General features: G+C 36.5%; 1 protein-coding gene across 2 annotated transcripts in view; it reads left to right on the forward strand.

Annotated features, from left to right (window-relative positions):
- The window catches only part of SRBD1 (S1 RNA binding domain 1), a 227,775-nt gene that overhangs the window by 33,188 nt on the left and 174,100 nt on the right, over nucleotides 1-20,487 (forward strand). For both annotated transcript variants that reach the window (XM_082358018.1, XM_082358019.1), the window contains exons 10-11: nucleotides 13,568-13,671; nucleotides 17,663-17,770. In XM_082358018.1, coding sequence (XP_082214144.1) covers nucleotides 13,568-13,671; nucleotides 17,663-17,770 — 212 coding nt within the window. The remainder of the gene's footprint in view (nucleotides 1-13,567; nucleotides 13,672-17,662; nucleotides 17,771-20,487) is intronic.

A 20,487-nucleotide genomic window follows, 5' to 3' on the forward strand; every position in this document is an offset into this window, starting at 1 on the left:
ATTAGACTTTCCTTCCCAGTATGCTTGGATTTGAGCTCAATTCTGGATCTTTTCCATGTGAAATACAAAATAGAGATAACTGAATTAGAATAAATAAAGATAAATAAAGTATGAGAGATCTCAGTTATATAAATCGTAGTCATTATATCTCAGTCTTTTTTTTTTTTAATTTATTTATTTATTTATTTATTTTTGGCTGTGTTGGGTCTTCGTTTCTGTGCGAGGGCTTTCCCTAGTTGCGGCGAGCGGGAGCCACTCTTCATCGCAGTGCGCGGGCCTCTCACTATCGTGGCCTCTCTTGTTGCGGAGCACAGGCTCCAGATGCGCAGGCTCAGTAGTTGTGGCTCACGGGCCTAGTTGCTCCGCGGCATGTGGGATCTTCCCAGACCAGGGCTCGAACCCGTGTCCCCTGCATTAGCAGGCAGATTCTCAACCACTGCGCCACCAGGGAAGCCCTCAGTCTTTTAATTTCACATTTCATTTTATTAATTTTTATCCTAATTGTAGTTATAGGTTATATATCTACATTGTGGAATGTGGCTTTAAATCATATGGAAAAAATTTTTTTTACAAACCAAAAATACAGTAATACTGGCTTTTGTATTTACCTGTGTAGCTACCTTTACCAGTATTCTTTACTTCTTTGTATGCTTTTGAGTTACTATCTAGATTTTATTTCAGCCTGGAGGACTTTCTGTAACATTTCAGGTAGGGAAAGTAAACTCCCTCAGTTTTTGTTTATCTGGAAAGTCTTAATTTCTCCTTATTTTTTAAAATTTATTTTTAATTGTGATAAAATACATATAACATAAACTTTACCATCTTAACTTTTTAAGTGTACAGTTTAGTAATGTTAAGTATCTTAACATTGTTGTGCAACCAATCCCCAGAATTTTTTTATCTTGCAAAACATAGATTTTCTGAATATAGAATTCTTGGTTAGCAGTTTTTTCTTTCAGCACTTTGAATATGTTACCCCACTATCTTCTGGCCTTAATGGTTTTGATGAGAAATCAGCTGTTAATCTCACTGAGCCCTTGCACATGATGATTGCACTTGATTTTCTTGCTACATTTAAGATTCTCTGACTTTTGACAATTTGATTATAATTTGTCTTGATGTGGATCTCTTTGAGTTTATTTTTCTTGGAGTTTGTTGTGATTTTTGGTGGTGTAGTTAGATGTTTCTAATCAAACTTGGGAAAATTTTGGCCATTATTTCTTCAAATATTCTTTGAGCCCTTTTCTCCTGGGTCTCCCATTATATGTGTGTTGGCATGCTTGAGAGTATCCCACAAGTCTCTTAGCCTCTGTTTATTTCTTTTTTTCTTTTTTTAAATTCTTCTCAGACTATGTAGTCTCAATTGATATATCTTCAAGTTTGCTGATTCTTTCTTCTGATTGTGCAAATACTGAACCCCTCTAGTAAATTTTTCATTTCAGTCATTGTACTTTTTTGCTCAAGAATTTCTCTTTGGTTCTTTTTTATAATACCCAGCTCTTTATTGATATTCTGTATTTGTTGGGATAACATGCTCATGATTTCCTTTAGGACTCTGTGATTTCCTTTAACTTTGAGCATATTTAAAACAGTTAGTTTAAAGTGTGTCTAGTAATGCCAAAGTCTGAACTTCCTCAGAGATGGTTTCTGTTAATTTCTTTTTTTCTGTAAATGGGTCATATTTTCTTGTTTCTTTGCCTGCCATGTAATTTTTTGTTAAAACTTGTCATTTTGAATATTATAAGTTGGCAACACTGAAAATCAGATTCTCCCCCCTCCCCGGCATTTGTTGTTGTTGCTCTTGCTGTTGTGGGGTTTTGTGGTTTATTTAGCGACTTCTAAACTGTTTCTGTAGTCTGTATTCTTTGTCATGTTTGGCCACTGAAGTCCCTGGTCTATTAGCTTAGTGGACAGCTAGTTACTTGACAGAGATTTCCTTCATTCCTAGAGCCAAAACAAATAACAACTTTCCTGGTCCTGCGTATTTGCTCTATGTTGGGGCATCCTTCAATGCTTAGCGAGGCTGTTTACAACTCTACCTTAGCCTTCACTTTGTCTTTGTGTGGAGCTCAAAGGTCAGACAGAGGTGAAAACTTAAGGTCTTCCCAGGTCTTTTCAGAGCAGGTGTCTGTCTAGTCCTGAATGCGTGCATGACCTCTTAGATTTCCTAAAATATGCGGAAATTTTAAAAAGCCCCTTTCCTCTCGGTTATCTCTTTTACTAGCCTCTTCCTTCCCAGGTTTTTCTGGTCTGTCTGATGGTTGCCCTGACTGTAATCCCTTATCCCCAGGTGTTATCCCTTACCCCTTGAAACTGCAGCTAACACATTGCCTTTACATACTTTGAACAAATGTCACCCAGGAGCTTCCTGGGGAAGCTCTGAGACAAGCAAAACAAAGGCAAGCCCTTGAGCCAAACCGTCAGGGAGCTATGAGACAGATCGAAACACATAATCACAAACTTTTGAGAATAAGGTCCATATTGCTCCCTCTGGTACTAGCGGACTGCACCAGAAAAGTAGGCTGTTATCTTCACTGCCACTGCTGAACTGCAGAGTGGAGGATGGTAAGTGGGTAAGTTAAAAGTGTTCTTTCACCAAAATTCTGCAGCTTCTTCTTGAAGTGTTCCTCTGATTATTGTAAGTTTTTGATTAGATTCCAGAGTTCTGAAAAAGCTGAATCTGGCAGTTTTTGCCAGTTTTTTGCTTTTGTAGAGGTTTGGAGTTTTGGAATTCCCTACTCCACCACTTTGGTCATGTCACACCTAACAGCATCTTTAAAGTGTGGTGTGTATTCCCCTGTTCTATTCCAAAACCAGCATGTGGACTTAACCTTATGAACTGTCCTTCTTTATCTTGTTTAATGGTTTTTAGCTTGAAGTCTACTTTGGTATCAGGATTGCAACCTGTATTTTCTTAATGGAAATTGATTTCACCCTTATTTTAATCTTAGCCCTACAATTATATGAAATGCTTGCCCTTAGTCCTTTTGCCAAAATTTTCCAGTCTTCTTTTAAGCTGGTTGAAGCTTATTCTCTAGTCTAGTATGGAGTTGGCAAAGTTTTTCTGTAAAGGACCAGGGAGAAAATATTTTAGACTTTGTGAGCTAGATGCCTCTTCCTGCAACTACACAACTGCCATTGCAGTACAAAAGCAGTCACAGCTAATACATAAATGAATGAGCATGGTTGTGTTTTAATAAAATTTTATTTATGAAAACAGATGTTAGATTGGATTTGGTCCGTGGGCCATAGTTTGCTGGCCTCTGCTCTTGCGTATTTCTCAAGAAGATTTTATGTGTACAGTACAGGTGTGCCTTATTCCATAGTGCTTTTTGCTTTATTATGCTTTGCAGAATAAATGTGTTTATTCTGCAAATAAATGCAGAATCTGTGTGTTTTACCGATTGAAGGTTTGTGGCAACTGTGTTTCATACAAGTCTGTTGGCACCATTTTCCAACAGCATTTGCTGACTTTGTGTCTCTTGTGTCACATTTTGGTAATTCTCTCAATATTTCAGAATTTTCCATTATTATTATATTTGTTCTGGTGATCTGTGATCAGTGATCTTTGACGTTACTATTGTAATTGTTTTGAGGTGCCATGACTGCACCCATATAAGACAGCAAACTTAATTGATAATGTGTGTTCTGATTGCTCCACCGACCAGCTGTTCCCTCCATCTCTATCCTCCTTGGGCCTCCCTATTCCCTGAGACACAATAATATTGACATTAGGACATTTAATAACCCGACAGTGGCCCCTAAGTGTTCAGTGAATGGAAGGAGTTGCACATCTCTCACTTTAAATCAAAAGCTAGAAATGATTAAGCTTAGTGAGGAAGATACATCAAAAGCCAAGATAGGCTGCAATCTAGGCCTCTTGTGCCAAATAGGTAGCCAAGTTGTGAATGCAAAGGATAAGTTCTTGAAGGAAACTAAAACTGCTACTCTAGTGAACACACAAATGATAAGAAAGTGAAACAGCCTTATTGCTGATACGGAGAAAGTTTCAGTGGTCTGGATAGAAGATCAAATCAGCTGTAACACTCCCTTAAGCCAAAGCCTAATCCAGAGCATTGCCCAAACTCTATTCAGTTCTATGAAGGCTGAGAGGTAAGGAAGCTGCAGAAGAAAAGTTTGAAGTTAGCAGAGGTTGGTTCGTGAGGTTTAAGGAAAGAAGCCATCTCCATAACATAAAAGTACAAGGTGAGGGACTTCCCTCGTGGCACAGTGGTTAAGAATCCGCCTGCCAATGCAGGGGACACGGGTTTGATCCCTGGTCCGGGAAGATCCCACATGCAATGGAGCAACTAAGCCTGTGCGCCACAACTACTGAGCCTGCGCTCTAGAGCCCATGAGCCACAACTACTGAAGCCCACGTGCCTAGAGCCTGTGCTCCGCAACAAGAGAAGCCACTGCAATAAGAAGCCCGCGCACCGCAACGAAGAGTAGCCCCCACTCGCCGCAACTAGAGAAAGCCCGTGCACAGCAATGGAGACCCAACGCAGCCATAAGTAAGTAAGTAAGTAAGTAACTAAATAAATAAATATTTATTAAAAAAAAGAAAAGTACAAGGTGAAGCAGCAAGTGCTGATGTAGAAGCTGCAGTAAGTTATGCAGAAGGTCTAACTAAGATAATTAATGAAGGTAGCTACAGTAAACAACAGATTTTCATTATAAACAAAACAGCCTTATACTTGAAGAAGATGCCATCTAGGACTTTCATAGCTAGAGAGGAGTAAAATGCCTGGCTTAAAGGCTTCAAAACTTCAAAGGATAGGGTCTTTCTTGTTAGGGACTAATGCAGCTGGTGACTTGAAATTGAAGCCAATGCTCATTTACCAGTGCTCTATAAATGGAACAACAAAGCCTGGATAACAGCACATCTGTTTACAACATGGTTTGCTGAATATTTTAAGCCCACAGTTGAGACCTACTGCTCAGGAAAAAAGATTCCTTTCAAAATATTACTGCTCATTCACAATGTACCTGATCACCCAAGAGCTCTGATGGAGATGTACAATGAGATTAATGTTTTCATGCCTGCTAACACAACATCCATTCTGCAGCCCATGGGTCAGGGAGTCATTTCGACTTTCAAGTCTTAATTATTTAAGAAATGCATTTCATAAGGCTATAGCTGCCATAGATAATGATTCCTCTGATGGATTTAGGCAAAGTAAATTGAAAACCTCTAGAAGGGATTCACCACTCTAGATGCCATTAAGACCACTTGTGATTCGTGGGAAGAGATATGATATCAGTATTAATAGGAGTTTGGAAGAAATTGATTCTAATCCTTATGGGTGACTTTTAAGGGTTCCAGACTTCAGTAAAGGAAGTAACTGCAGCTGTAATGGAAATAGCAAGAGAACTAGAATTAGAACTGGTGCCTGAAGATGTGAAAGAATTGCTGAAATCTCATGACTAAACTTTAATTGATGAGGAGTTACTTCTTATGGATGAGCAAAGAAAGAGGTTTTGTGAGATGGGATCTGCTCCTGGTGAAGATTGTTCAAATGACAACAAGTGATTTAGAGTGTTACATCAACTTAGTCAATAAAGCAATGTCAGGGTTTGAGAGGATTGACTCCAGGTTTGAAAGAAGTTCTACTGTGAGTAAAATGCTATCAGCATTGCATGTTACAGAGAGATTGTTCCTGAAAGGAAGAGTCAGTCGCTGCGGCAAACTTCATTGTTGTCTTCTTTTAAGAAATTGCCACGGCCACCCCAGCCCTCAGCAGCCACCACCCCATCAGTCAGCAGCCGTCAACACGGAGGCAGGATCCTCCACCAGCAAAAAGATTATGGCTTGCTGAAGGTTCAGATGATGACTATGATTTTTTAGCATTAAAGTATTTTTCAATTTTAATTTTTAAAATTTATTTTTAATTTTTTATTGAAGTATAGTTTATGTACAATATTATATAAATTATAGGTTACAATATAGCGATTCACAATTTTTGAAGGTTATACTCCATTTGTAGTCATTATAAAATATTTGCTACATTCCCTGTGTTGTACAATATATCCTTGTAGCTTATTTTATACATAATATTAATAGTTTGTACCTCTTAATCCCCTTACCCTCTTTGCCCCTCCTTCTTTCCCCCTCCCCACTGGTACTCTAGTTCTCTATATCTGTGAGTCTGTTTTTGCTATATTCACTAGTTTGTTGTATTTTTTATATTCCATATATAAGTGATATCATACAGTATTTGTCTTTCTCTTTCTGACTTATTTTACTTAGCATAATACTCTCCAAGTCCATCAATGTTGTTGCAAATGGCAAAATTTTATTCTTTTTTATGGCTGAATAGTACTCCACAGTGTGTGGAGTACTATCTATACTCTACACACTGTGGATAACAGCACATCTGTTTACAACAGATGTGGATATCTATCTATCTGTCACATCTTCTTTATCCATTCTTCTGTTGATGGACACTTAGGTTGCTTCCATATCTTGTCAATTGTAAATAATACTGCTATGAACATAGGGGTGCATTTATCTTTTCAAATTAGTGTTTTTGTTTTGGGTGTATACCGAAGAGTGGAATCCTGGGTCATATGGTAGTTCTAGTTTTAGGTTTTGTTTTGTTTTTTAATTAATTAATTAATTTATTTATTTTTGGCTCTGTTGGGTCTTTGTTGCTGAGCATGGGCTTTCTTTAGTTGCGGTGAGCAGGGGCTACTCTTCGTTGTGTTGCACAGCCTTCTCATTGCAGTGGCTTCTCTTGTTGCGGAGCACAGGCTCTAGGCGTGCAGGCTTTAGTAGTTGTGGTGTGTGGGCTTCAGTAGTTGTGGCTCGCGGGCTCTAGAGGGCAGGCTCAGTAGTTGTGGCTCATGAGCTTAGTTGCTCCGTGGCATGCGGGATCTTCCTGGACCAGGGCTCAAACCCATGTCCCCTGCATTGGCAGGCGGATTCGTAACCACTGTGCCACCAGGGAAGCCCTAGTTTTAGTTTTTTGAGTAACTTCCAAACTGTTTTCCACAGTGGCTGCACCAATTTACATTCCCAGCAACAATGTGCAGGGTACCCTTTTCTCCACATCCTCTCCAACATTTGTTATTTGTGTTCTTTTTGATGATAGCCACTTTTAAATTCAGGTATGTACATCTTTTTTTTTTAGACATAATGTTATTGCACACCTAGACTAAAGTATAGTGTAACATAACCTTTATATGCACTGGGAAACCAAAAAATGTGTATGACTTGCTTTATTGTGATGTTGTTTTATTGTAGTAGTCTGGAACTGAACCTGTAATATCTCCGAGATATGCCTGTAAGTCTCTGAGTTTTGACACAGTCACGATTGTTTCCTATGTCCTTGATACTTGAAGGATAGCTTAGCTCAGTAAATATATATATTTTTAATAATCCAATGATTTTTTAAAAATTTATTTATTTTTTATTTTATTTTTGGCTACATTGGGTCTTCGTTGCTGCGCGCGGGCTTTCTCTAGTTGTGGCAAGCGGGGCTACTCTTCATTGTGGTGCATGGGCTTCTCATTGCAGTGGCTTCTCTTGTTGCGGAGCACAGGCTCTAGGTGCATGGGCTTCAGTGGTTGTGGCTCGCGGGCTCTAGAGTGCAGGCTCAGTAGTTGTGGCTTGCGGGCTCTAGAGCGCAGGCTCAGTAGTTGTGGCACACGGGCTTAGTTGCTCTGTGGCATGTGGGATCTTCCCGGACCAGGGCTCAAACTTGTGTCCCCTGCATTGGCAGGCAGATTCTTAACTACTGTGCCACCAAGGAAGCCCAGTATAATATTTTTTGTTTGCACTTTCTTTCCTTAAGTTTGTCAAACATGTTGCTCTGTTGTTGTCTTACTTTGCAAGTTTTTTTTTTGTTTGCTTGTTTTTGAAATCAGATGCCAATCTAATTCTCTGTTTCTTAGAAATGCTGAAGATGTGGGTCCTGTGTTGTTTTATTTATTCACTTTATTGGTTTTATAGGAGGATGAGGCGGGGATTTAGAATGAGGGGCCTGCCAGTGTTCTTTAAACCTGAAATTCCTCAATGAATCATTTTTTAAATTTATTTTTTCTTCCTTCCTGAATTTTACTGTTATAAGGAGAGGATAATGAAAAAGACTAGAATGTGTCACTTTTCATTGATAATGTTTAGTTATCTTCATTAAAAATGTAATTAAAAAATACGGTGGTATAGATATGAAAAGGTATGTTATTATTCTGTGTGTGTGTGTTTAACATAAAATGAAGAGTCTTCAGTTACGTTACAAATACTTCTTGAACACTTATTATGTATTGGTGCCTGCTTGGGGTATGTAGATGACATGGTCCCTGCTGTTGAACTTTTGAAGTGTTTCACTAATATCTAAGTTGTTCTTTTTACTTTTGTGTACACTGTATCATATGGGGCGAAATGAATACTTTTGATAATTGGAAAAATTGTTAGAAGAGTGAAATTTTACTTACCTAGCTATTGTCTACTGATAGAGCCTAATGAAAAGGAATTTTTTATAAAACCAGTGACTAAAATACTAAAATTCCTTTTGCAGAAATGACTTTGCTACTGGATTTTGCCTCCCTTTATTTGATTTAATTTTATTGCAACTTCGGAAACATATGAATACTTTTATTCTATTAAAACTTAGTCTTTCTAGTATTTGCTTGAAAACATTTTGGTCTCTGCATTTTAACTAGTGTGCTTATTAGCACATGTGGCATTCTGAGTTAGTTTGTGGTTGAATCTAAGTTTGTGATTGACACAGGCTTCTAAGTGTGACAGTCCTAAGACCTGAGAAGGTAGAACGTTTTGGGAATGTCAGTTTTGAAAAACAGACCTGTGTTTTGAGAAGAACTTTCTAGTTATCTTGTAGGCTAGAGTGATGATATGCTAGCTCACAAAGATGGGTTTTTAATCCCTATAGTGCTAAGGCCTCATGTCCCTGACTCCAGACTCTGTTTTTCAGCTTTCACCTAGATAGCCCAGCATATAGCATCCCAGAATACAGAAGTGAGGGAGAGTGATGACAGACAGTGGTAAAGGAACAACGGTACCTGGAACTCCTTCTCCAAATGCTGTGGGAAGAGCTGTTATAGCTGTCTACCAAATTAATTCTTCTAGCTGCATCTTGTTTTCTTTCTTCTCCACACTGGTCCTTAATGTGCTCCTTTCCACCACATGAATTTGTAACTCAGCCTTCCCATTCTTTTTTGTAGCTTCTTTCACTGATGTCTCACTTTCTTTTTCTTTTACAATACCTGTTTAACATTCGGTGCTGCCATCTACAGTAATTCTGCTTTAACTCTGTATTCACTTTCAACCTCACTTTTTGCCCCAAGCTGTTTCTGCTACTCCACTCCCTTTTCTACCATGGATCCTCTATGTTAGGATTTTTTAAAGTTTGACCTATGACTTTACTAGGTATGGTGGAAAAAAAAGCACCCTCCAATAATATATTTTGATATAATAGTGTATTTATATTTTTATTTATTTGGGTTTTTTTTTTTTTTTTGGCTGCATTGGGTCTTCGTTGCTGCGCGCAGGCTTTCCCTAGTTGCGGCTAGTGGGGGCTACTCTTTGTTGCAGTGCGTGGGCTTCTCATTGCAGTGGCTTCTCTTTGTTGTGGAGCACGAACTCTAGGCGCATGGGCTTCAGTAGTTGTGGCACGCGGACTCAGTAGTTGTGGCGCACGGGCTTAGTTGCTCCATGGCATGTGGGATCTTCCTGGACCAGGGATCAAACCCATGTCCCCTGCATTGGCAGGCGGATTCTTAACCACTGCACCACCAGGGAAGTCCCTAACAATGTATTTATATAAATCAGAATTAAATAACTCTTTTTCCCCTATAATATTGTATTCTGCATGAATGAATTTATTACTGATAAATTCTTGGATGAAGAACTTTTATTTACTCTTCAGTGTTCCTTTCAGTATTTCAGAGAGCTGGCAGACATTGAAGATTTTGTCCAGCCCAAACTGAAGTTTATTTTGTATTAAAAGTTTATTTTTAAGTGATTATTTTATTTCTGCCAATGTTTACCTTGGAAATTTCTCAAATATATTTAAAGAATTTTTTTAAAGTATCTGTAATATTTTAAACTTTGAGGATTTGTTCTATATTTAACATTTTACTTGAAAATACCTTTAGAATTTACATAAATTAAGGTTGCTGTTTTCCAGAGTGGCTATACCATTTTACCTTCCCACCAGCAGTTTATGAGAGTTCCGTTTCTTTATATCCTCACCAATACTTATTGTCTATCTTTTTTTTTAATATAAATTTTATTTTATTTATTTGTTTTATTTTTGGCTGCATTGGGTCTTCGTTGCTGCACACGGGCTTTCTCTAGTTGCAACGAGCGGGGGCTACTCTTCATTGTAGTGCACAGGCTTCTCATTGCAGTGGCTTCTTTTTGTTGTGGGGCACGAGCTCTAGGCACGCAGGTTTCAGTAGTTGTGGCACTTGGGCTCCATAGTTGTGGCTTGTGGGCTCCGTAGTTGTGACTTGTAGGCTCTAGAGCGCAGGCTCAATAGTTGTGGCACACAGGCTTAATTGCTCCGCGGCATGTGGGATCCTCCTAGACCAGGACTTGAACCCATGTCCCCTGCACTGGCAGGTGGATTCTTAACCACTGCACTATGAGAGAAGTCCCTGTCTATCTTTTTGATTATGGCCATCTTGGTATGAACTGGTTTCTCATTATGGTTTTGGTTTGCACTTCTCTTCTAACTAATGATGTTGAGCATCTTTTCATGTACTTATTGAACATTTCTATATTATCTTTGAAAAATATATCTCTTTGGACCTTTTGCACATTTTTGTTAGGTTGTGTCTTTTTATTGTTAAGTTATAAGAGATATTTGTATGTTCTAGATATAAGTCCTTTATGTGATATATGATTTGCAAAACTTTTCTCCTGTGCTAAGTGCTTTCTTTTCAATTTCTTGATGGTATCCTTTGAGATATAAAAATTATAATTTTGTTGAAATCCAATCTATTTATTTTTTTCTTGTGTTGATTATGCATGTGGTGTTTTACCTAAGGCCTTTTGTAACTCAAGGTTATGAAGATTTTCTCAAGTATTTTCTTCTAAGCATTTTATAGGTTTGGTTTTTATATTAAGGTCTATGATCAATTTTGAGCTAATTTTTGTGTATGGTGTGAAGACGCTGTCCAACTTCATTCTTTTGAATTTGGCCATCCATTGTACCAGCATCACTTGTTGAAAAGACTGTATTTTCCCCGTTTAATTTTCTTAGCACCCTTGTTGACATTCACTTGATTGTAGATGTATAGATTTATTTCTGGACTCTAAATTCTATTCCATTCATCTGTATGTTTATCTTTAATGCCAGTACCACACCGTCTTGATTACTGTAGTTTTGTAGTAAGTTTTGAAATTGAGAAGTGGGAGTCCTCCAGGTTTGTTCTTTTTTTACAAGATTGACTTAGTTATTCTGGGTCCCTTGCATTTCTATATGAATCTTAGAATTAGTTTGTCAATTTCTGCAAAGAGGCTAGCTGGGATTTGATAGGGATCACATTGAATTTATGAAGTAATTTGGGGATTAGTGCCATTTAGCAATATTAAGCCTTTTGATCCATTGACCTGGGATGTCTTTCCATTTATTTAGGTCTTCTTCAGTTTTGTTAAAAACAATATTTTATAGTTCTCAGTGTATAATTTTGAACTTCTTTTGTTAAATTTATTGGAAAGTATTTTATTTGTGCTGGTGCTATGGTAAATGGAATTTAAAAAAATTATTTTTAGGATGTTTATTGCTAGTGTGTAGAAATTAATTATCCTGCAACCTTGCTGAACTCTATTAGTTCTAATAGTTTTATAGTGGACTCCTTAGGATTTTCTGTATACAAGATCATAGTATCTGCAAATAGAGATAGTTTTAACTTCTTTCTTTTCAATCTAGAGGCCTTTTATTTCTTTTTCTTGCCTAATTTCCATAGATAGAACCTCCAGTACAATGTTGAATAGAAGTGCAAGAGGAGACACCCTTGTAATCTTAGAGGGAAAGCATCCAGTCTTTCACTATTAAACATTATGTTATCTGTGGAGTTTTTGTATGTGCCCTTTATCATTTTGAAGAATTTGCTTTCTCTTCCTAGTTTCTTGAGTATTTTTATCATGAACAACTGCTGGAATTTTCTCAAATATTCTTTCTGCTTCTATTGAAATGATCGTGTAATTTTTGTTTTTTATTCTATAGTTATGATGTATTACTTCTTTTTTGGATGTTAAACCAACCTTGCGTTCCTGGAGTAAATCCCTTTTGATCCTTGTGTATAATCCTTTTTATATGTTTCTGGGTTTAGTTTACTAGTATTTTATTGAGAATTTTTACACCTATATTCATAAGAGGCAATGGTCTTTACTTTTCTCTTGCAATGTTCTTGCAAGAACAGGGTAGAGTCAGGAAGTTTTTTCTTCTATTGTATTTTTGGAAGAGTTTGTGAAGAATTGCTATTAATTCTTCTTTAAATGTTTGGTAGAATTCAGCAGTGAAGCCATATGAGCCTGGGTATTTCCTTGTGGGAAATTTTAAAATTACTAATTCTATCTCTTTACTTGTTATAGATAATTTTGAATTTTTCTATTTCTTTTTTATTCTAGTTTAGAAGTTTGTATCTTTTTAGGAATTCTAATTTGGCATACAGTTGTTCATAGTATTCTCTTTTGATCCTTTTTATTTCTATAGCATTCATATTAACGGCCCCTCTTTCATTCCTGATTTTGATAATTGGAATGTCTCCCTTTTTTCTTTGGTCAGCCTAGAGAAAGGTTTGTCAATTTTGTTGATATTTTCCAAGAACCAACTTTTGGTTTTGTTGATACTTTTTGTTGTTTTTCTATTCTCTATTGTATTAATTTTCCCTCTGTTCTTTATTATTTCCTTTCTTCTTCTTGCTTTAGGTTTGTTTGCTTTTCTTTAAGGAGTGTTTTTAATGTGTTTTAAAGCAATTGTTCTTTTAATATATTAATTAAAAGTAGAAACAGGTCAATCTGAATTTAAATTCCTCCTTTGCTACTTGCTAGCTTTGTGATTTAGGACAAGTTAGTCTTAGAAAAATTATCATATAAGAGTAAGATGTTAATACATACATCACTGGTGGCTTTGAAGATAAATGAGTTAATGTATTTAAAGTGCTTAGATGGGCCTGACAATTAGTAAGTGCTCAATAAATGGTAGCAATTAGTAGTTATTAAATATTCCACTTAGAAATTTCCATGTTTGTATTTATCTTAGTAATGTTTTTTCACAAATATAAAAAGTATATCCTTCTAACTCTAGGTGATCAAAAACTTTCAATTAGTAGAATCTGAAATGAGATTTTTAGATCAACACTATCTCTTCCTGTGAATATCATAGGCTTTGTACCTGTATTTTATTTTGAAAATACTTGAAAATAATATAAAGAAATGATTATTTTTGAATACATTTTTGGTAAATAAATGAATACAAAATTGATATAGCTCTAGACTGGATAACCACCCAGTTTGTTTCACAAATATTGACTGGTTAAATTGATCATTTATATATTTTGTGGATCATCAGTCTTTGCCATATATGTTTGCACTCAGATTCTGGCAATTAACCGTGGAGAAAATTTGAAGATACTGACGGTCAAGGTTAACATTTCTGATGGAGTGAAGAATGAGTTCTGTAGGTGGTGCATCCAAAACAGGTCTGTTTATAGATTTTTACAGAATATTCTTTTTTTTGTTTTTAAAATGCTATATTGAGATCTATATGTACTGATAATGGAAAGATGTCCATTGTGTTAAAAAAAAAAAAAACAGTGACAGGCAATGGATATAGTGTCTTGTAATGAGGTGGATGGACCTAGAGTCTGTCATACAGAGTGAAGTAAGTCAGAAAGAGAAAAACAAGTACCATATGCTAACACATATATATGGAATCTAAAAAAAAAAAGGTTCTGACGAACCTAGGAGCAGGACAGGAATAAAGACACAGACATAGAGAATGGACTTGAGGACACGGAGAGGGGGAAGGGTAAGCTGGGACGAAGTGAGAGAGTGGCATGGACCTATATACACTACCAAATGTAAAATAGATAGCTAGTGGGAAGCAGCCGCATAGCACAGGGAGCTGACCACCTAGAGGGGTGGGATAGGGAAGGTGGGAGGGAGACGCAAGAGGGAGGAGATATGGGGATATATGTATATGTATAGCTGATTCACTTCGTTATAAAGCAGAAACTAACACACCACTGTAAAGCAATTATACTCCAATAAAGATGTTAAAAAAATTTTTTTTTAATTTAAAAAGTACGTATGTTGTGTATGTTTAAATAGGAAATATCTGGGAAGTACATAAGAATTATTAATAGTGGTTATTTCTGGGGAAAGAGACTTTTACTGTAATCCTGTACCATATGAATCTTTTATAAAGAGTATATTTTCTTTTATGAAAAATGAATTAACAGAAACATACTGTATATAGTATATCTGAAATGTTTTGTTCATTAAGGATAATTGAATCAAATATTTAATTTATCAGATATTATATAAGTAACGAATGAATGACTGAGGCTGGCTACTAGCTTTTTTCTTTTTTAAAACTAGCTTTTAGTGCCAATGTATGGGATAGTCTTGTAAAGTAAATTATTCTGTTCCCAAATGTCTGTCACATCACTTTGAGAAAATGCTACACTAAAATGGTGCTGCTTTTTTCTTGTGGTAGATTTAAGGGGAACTATATCCTGTATCCATTTCTATTTTAAATGTGGGAAAATGAAAGCTAGATGGAGAGAGCCTATCTTTATCTATAGGTACCGAATGGGGGGGAGCATGTTTCTTTGCCAGAGTGAAGAATATTTCTTTGTCTGTAATGGGTGAATAAAGCATGTCTCTGTCAAAAACATACATATAGGCCCTGGGTCTTATTCATTTGTTTACAGTACTTTCCTGACTCCCCGTAGGTATTTGAGTTTGTGGCCTCTGTCTTAATTTGTATGCTTCATTGTGCACATCGCATGTATTTTGTATTGTGAAATTTAGTTAAAGTGAGGTCCTTCTTAATTTTATTCAGCAGTGTTTAACTATTGAATTAGAGGAAGAATCAAGTTTTAAGATGATACCCTGTAAGGGAAACCCATTGTATTTCCTTTAAGTTTAGAAGTAATAAGGTCTGTGACTTCGCTGTACTGTTTCAGGTCCCTTCGAGTGCTAAATGAATAGATCACAGGAAGCCAGTCAAGAGATAGAAATTGCTGTGGGGTGAGGAAGAAAAAGGAGTTTCTGTAATGCAGGAAGTGAGTATAGCTGGGTCTGTGGTCTAAAGGTCACTGTGAATGAGTATAATTGAGGCACCCTTAGGTATAAAATAGACCCACAGCACTCTGTTCCAGGGAGGTGAGCCGTCACGCCACAGGAGAACCTTGAGGTTTAAGGAAGGCTACTGGGGCTTCCAGAGAAATTGGGTATCTGATGTTAAAGATTTCCATTTTTTTCCTACAACCAATGTGTAAACCTTGGTTTGGCTTTAAAGGGAATGATCCCCCAGCAGACATCAGATACATTCATTATAAGAATCACTACATTAGGGCCTTCCTGCCTCTAAGGACTCTTTTCCTAGTGTATTGTCCCATGACCCAGGGCTATGTTCTCTCCTAACTGGCCAAGCTCCAGAGTATGGTGATAAGGGCCTCAGTAATCTGGCTACTGCCATATTTTCTAGCCTCATCTACCCTGCAACCTGATCCTGCAGCTTTATGCCCTTGTATGACTAATCTGCTTCTAGTTACTCGAGCTTATCATGCTCTTTAATGCCTCTAAGCTTTTACATATGGTATGGTTTCTTCCCAGAATGCTTTTATTCCTTTGTCTTATTTGGTAAACCACAATTCATTTTTTTAAAGCCATCTCAGATGTTTCTTCTGGGATGTCTTTGTTTGCCATTGAATTTCCCCAATTAATAACAACAACAGAGCTATAAGTTTTATTGCACTTTGCTTTATTGTGCTTCGCAGATATTGGGTTTTTTTGTTTTTTTTTTTTTACAAATTGAAGGTTTGTGGCAGCCCTGTGTTGTGCGTTATCTATTGGTACCATTTTTCCAATAGCATTATTTTTTGGTTAAGGTATGTACATTGTTTTCTAAGACATAATGGTATTACACACTTAATAGATTACATTATAGTGTAAACATAACTCTTATATGCTCTAGGAAACCAAAAACTTCATGTGACTCACTTTACTGTGATAATCACTTTATTGTGGTGGTCTGGAACCAAACCCACAGTATCTCCAAGGTATGCCTGTAACATAACAAAATAATAATAATAATAATAATAATAATAATAATAATAATAATAATAATAACTGTCTAATTCATATCCTAGTTCTCCCTACGTTTCATGCCCTAAGGTGTAGATGACAGTAGGGAGAAACAAGGATTTGGATGGAAGGAAGGATGTACGTCCTGCCTAAAAGCACTTTCATTCAAATTAAAAAACAAAACTATATTCTACTCAAATAATACCCTTCTATGGAAGGGATTCAATTAGTTATTATTATGTAGCCTTTGGTGTATCACATTATAAGTAAGGGAGATGACAGTGTCCCTAAAGTATATTAATGGTTTATTAGGAACCATTGATAAAATATTAATGTTTTCTATTCAAGAGCCAATGAAGGACATGGGCAGAGATGCTGTAGATGTAGGGAACACAGAAAAGGGGTAAGGCTGAATTTGTTTGTCCTTTTTAGCTTGTGTTTTTCTCTTACTGTTCTTTTTCCAGTTTCTACTAACAGTGGGTTCTCTGGCATTTATATTTATCAGTATGTATGCAGATACACTGCCTAGTAGAACAGTACAACCTGAGGAATAGAGTGAGTTCTACTCAAGGATGACAAGAGGCAAAGGTTAAAACAGAGTTTCTCCTTTGCTCAATCTACTTTAACTCTCAGGAAGAGATTAAGAAATGGGAAAAGAAGGACATAGTGCTTGTCTTAGCTTCAGTTGCCATAACAAAATACCATAGACTAGGTGGCTTAAACAACAGAAATTTATTTTCTCCTTGTTCTGGAGGCTGGAAGTCCAAGATCAAGGTCAGGCTGATTTGGTTTCTGGTGAGAACCCTCTTTTTGTCTTGCAGACAGCAGCCTTCTCATTATGTCCTCACCTGACGTGGGGGTAGAGAGAAGGGGGTATCTGATATTTCTTCTTTTAAGGGCACTCACTAATCCTATCATGGGGACCCTACCCTCATGACCTCATCTAAACCTAATTACCTCCCAAAGGCTCCGTCTCCAAATATCATCCGATTTGAGGGTTAGGGCTTCAACATACTAATTTTAGGGGACATAATTCAGTCTATAGCAGTGGTTCACTAATTTTTTGGTGACTTTCTTATATCTTAAAAATTTTGACCATTATTAATGCCTTGGGGACTCTCCCCAGAATAGGAAAGTTTTTTCCTCCCTTAAGTTTTATGTGTTACCATGGTTACCAGGTTTTTAAAAATAAGAACTCCAGATGTCATAGTAATAATTTTCAGACATTACTGTCTCTTCTTACAGATTATGTTACTTTGGATTCAATAAAATATCTTCCCCCCTTTTCTTTTCCACTTCCTCTCTGCTCTTCCAGGAGCCCTTTTATGACCTTATTATTGTTACATCAGTTTTAGTATAGGCTTTTCTTTTTTGCAGGTGGAGACCACGTGGCTTTGCAAGGCCAGAGTTAATGAAGATCTTATACAACTCACTGGATGATTCCTTTAAACGCCTTATTTATCCTCTCCTTTGTAGAGAGTTCAGGTATGCATCTTGTCTTATTTAACTTTCTGGACTGTTTATTTTTATGTATGGTAATAGGCCCATTAAAGTGTGTAGTAAATATTTGTTGATCCATTAACCAATCCAAAGAACTGAGTCAGAATCACAAAGTCTTAAATTTAAGCATAGATTTCAATCTGTAGAGACATTCACATGCATAGATCACAAAACATTTACGGTATACTTTTCAAATCTTGACCACTTAATGTGTACCCCTTCCAGTTCTGCAATACTAGTCTTGCAATTTGACAACCAAGCCAAACAAATGGTTTTATTGATGAGAGATTTGGCTTGGGAGAAACAAACTAAGAAGTTAATGGAGAAGTTAGTTGGCAGCAGTTTTAGAGGTAAGAGAGCCAAAAAAAGCATAAGGAAATCAGAGGAGTACATGATGAATGTATTACTATGAGAGAAAGCTAATATATATTAGCAAATGGAGTTGTTTCAATGAATAATTATCAGCAGTGATGAACAAATATTAGGAGATTATTAAGGTGACCATCTAAATGGAGTAGCAGAAGAACTAAAGGTTACAAAGAACTGCAAAAGAGGTGAGGTACCGAATTGTTTTTAGGGGAGGAGATGGACAGACATTGTTGGGAGGCAAAAACCCTCTTTCCTGCTTCTCTCTAGCCTTTGTCTTGGTAGTCAATGTTTAGACACCAGCCATGCCTTCATATATTCCTTTCTATGTGCTATAGATTTTCTTCATTCCCATTTATTTAGTGTTTCAGCAAGGGTCACCTGGAAACTATAGATTTCTAGCCATCTCTTCAGCCTCACTAGAATTTATAGCAGCCTTTATGTTTGTCTGTTTTTCTTTTACTGGACTTGGCCGTTGACTTTGGAGGCATTTAGAGTAGGGAGTGAGCAGGTACTAACAAAAAAGATATATAGCTCCTTTGTCCAACCTCTTTTTTATCAAAATCATTCATTCTCTTGATTCATCCTTTTATCTTGTTTTCTCATGTCGCATATAATGTCCAGTGGTACATTTGACATTTTTACATATATTTGATGTGAATAGCTTTACTGCTTGTGGAATAATTTCATTGAGATTTAATTTGTGCAGTTTGCTGTGGGATTATTTAATGTATAATTCTTCTCCGACTTCCATTAGCAGTGGCAAGCAAGAGCACTTTCCTCCTCTTTTTCTAAAATGCCTGTGGTTAAAAAATATCTTATTTCATTCCATAAGTTGGTTTGCAGACGTTGTCTACAGATGTGTCTCTTCATAGAAATACTTGTAATTACCTGAACAGCAGTTGAGGGAGAAAACCCTCAACTGATTTATTTTTTAAAGAAAATTACTTTAATTCTCTAATTAAAAAGAAATTTGTCCAAATGCAGAAAAATTGAAAGAATCAGTAAAACACAAAGGAAAAAAAACCCATATAATTTCACCACGTAGAGATAACCATTGTTAACTAGACTTTTCTCCATTCATGTGTGTGTATTAAAAGAGATCAAATAGACTATATTATTTTGCAGCCATTTTATTCAGTTGACTATGTAAGATTCAGAGTCTACTTCTGCATTTTTGTTTCCATGACTGTCATGATCATTCATCCCTGTGTCATTTTTCACACATACCTCTTTCATCAAAACTACATTATCAGTATTACCAAGTGCTGTCTATTATGCCATCTTTTATTATATCTTGAATTTTGCCTCCTCTTTATCTCCATCTTTACTAGGAGAAAGTATATCCATGGTTAGTTCAGGTTATCATCATTTCTTGTCTGAATCACTATACTAGGATCATAGATGATCTCTGTCTTGTATTTTCTAATACATATTCCACATTGCCATCCTTAAATTCCCATCTGATTATTTCATACTCTTCTACTTAAAATCCTTCAGTGGATCTTCTTTGTCTCCAGGATAAAATCCAAGCTCTTTAGAAGAACCCTTTGTGGTCTGTTTTTTTCTTCCTCTGTAGCCCTTTGTCTTGGTATTTCTTCTTATTTTATCATATGAAGTTAACTTGCTTTTTCTATAAATGAGCCATGAGCTTTGACATCTGCTGCTTCTGTTGCCCAGTGTTTTCTCAATGCTCTTCAGCTACTATCCCTGCCTTTGTTTGCTTAACTATTACTTATCCTTCTTGATTCACCTGAGAAGACATCTCTTTTAGAAAGTTCTCCTAACTTAGCTATCCCTACCGTGTGTTATACTCGTCTGTTTATTTTTCTGTTTCTTCCACTAGACAGTGATCTTCAGGGTAGGGATTTTTTCAGCTTTGTATCTCTTACATCAATCACAGTACCTTATATAAGACTGAGTACAGTGCTCACTCAATAAGTAAAGTTAAACGTGACTATTTAGAAATACCTGTAATGATATCTTCATGTTGCTTGGCTGAATGCAGGGAGAATGACAGTGAAATATTAGAGAAGATGAGAGAAAAGCCGTAAGAAGCTGAATTAAGCCAGGAAAACAAATGTTGATTAGCTGTATGTACCTTTAGATATGTAGATAATTCTACCTCAACGCTGATAGAAATGTGCCCTGAATTGCTTTGTTCTTGTGGCCATTGGCATGCACTTTTTTTTTAACCTGGTCTAATAGAGAAGACATACTTTTAATAAATTCTTTTGAGTTTCAGGAGATAATATGTTAAGAACTCTTGTTAAATAGGCAAATGGTGTAAAACTTAGTTTCCAAATGCCTTTAAATCCAATATAGACATATTTTTT

This window comes from Balaenoptera borealis, assembly GCF_965194805.1.
Source record: "Balaenoptera borealis genome assembly, chromosome: 15".
NCBI classification, from domain to species: Eukaryota; Metazoa; Chordata; class Mammalia; order Artiodactyla; family Balaenopteridae; genus Balaenoptera; species Balaenoptera borealis.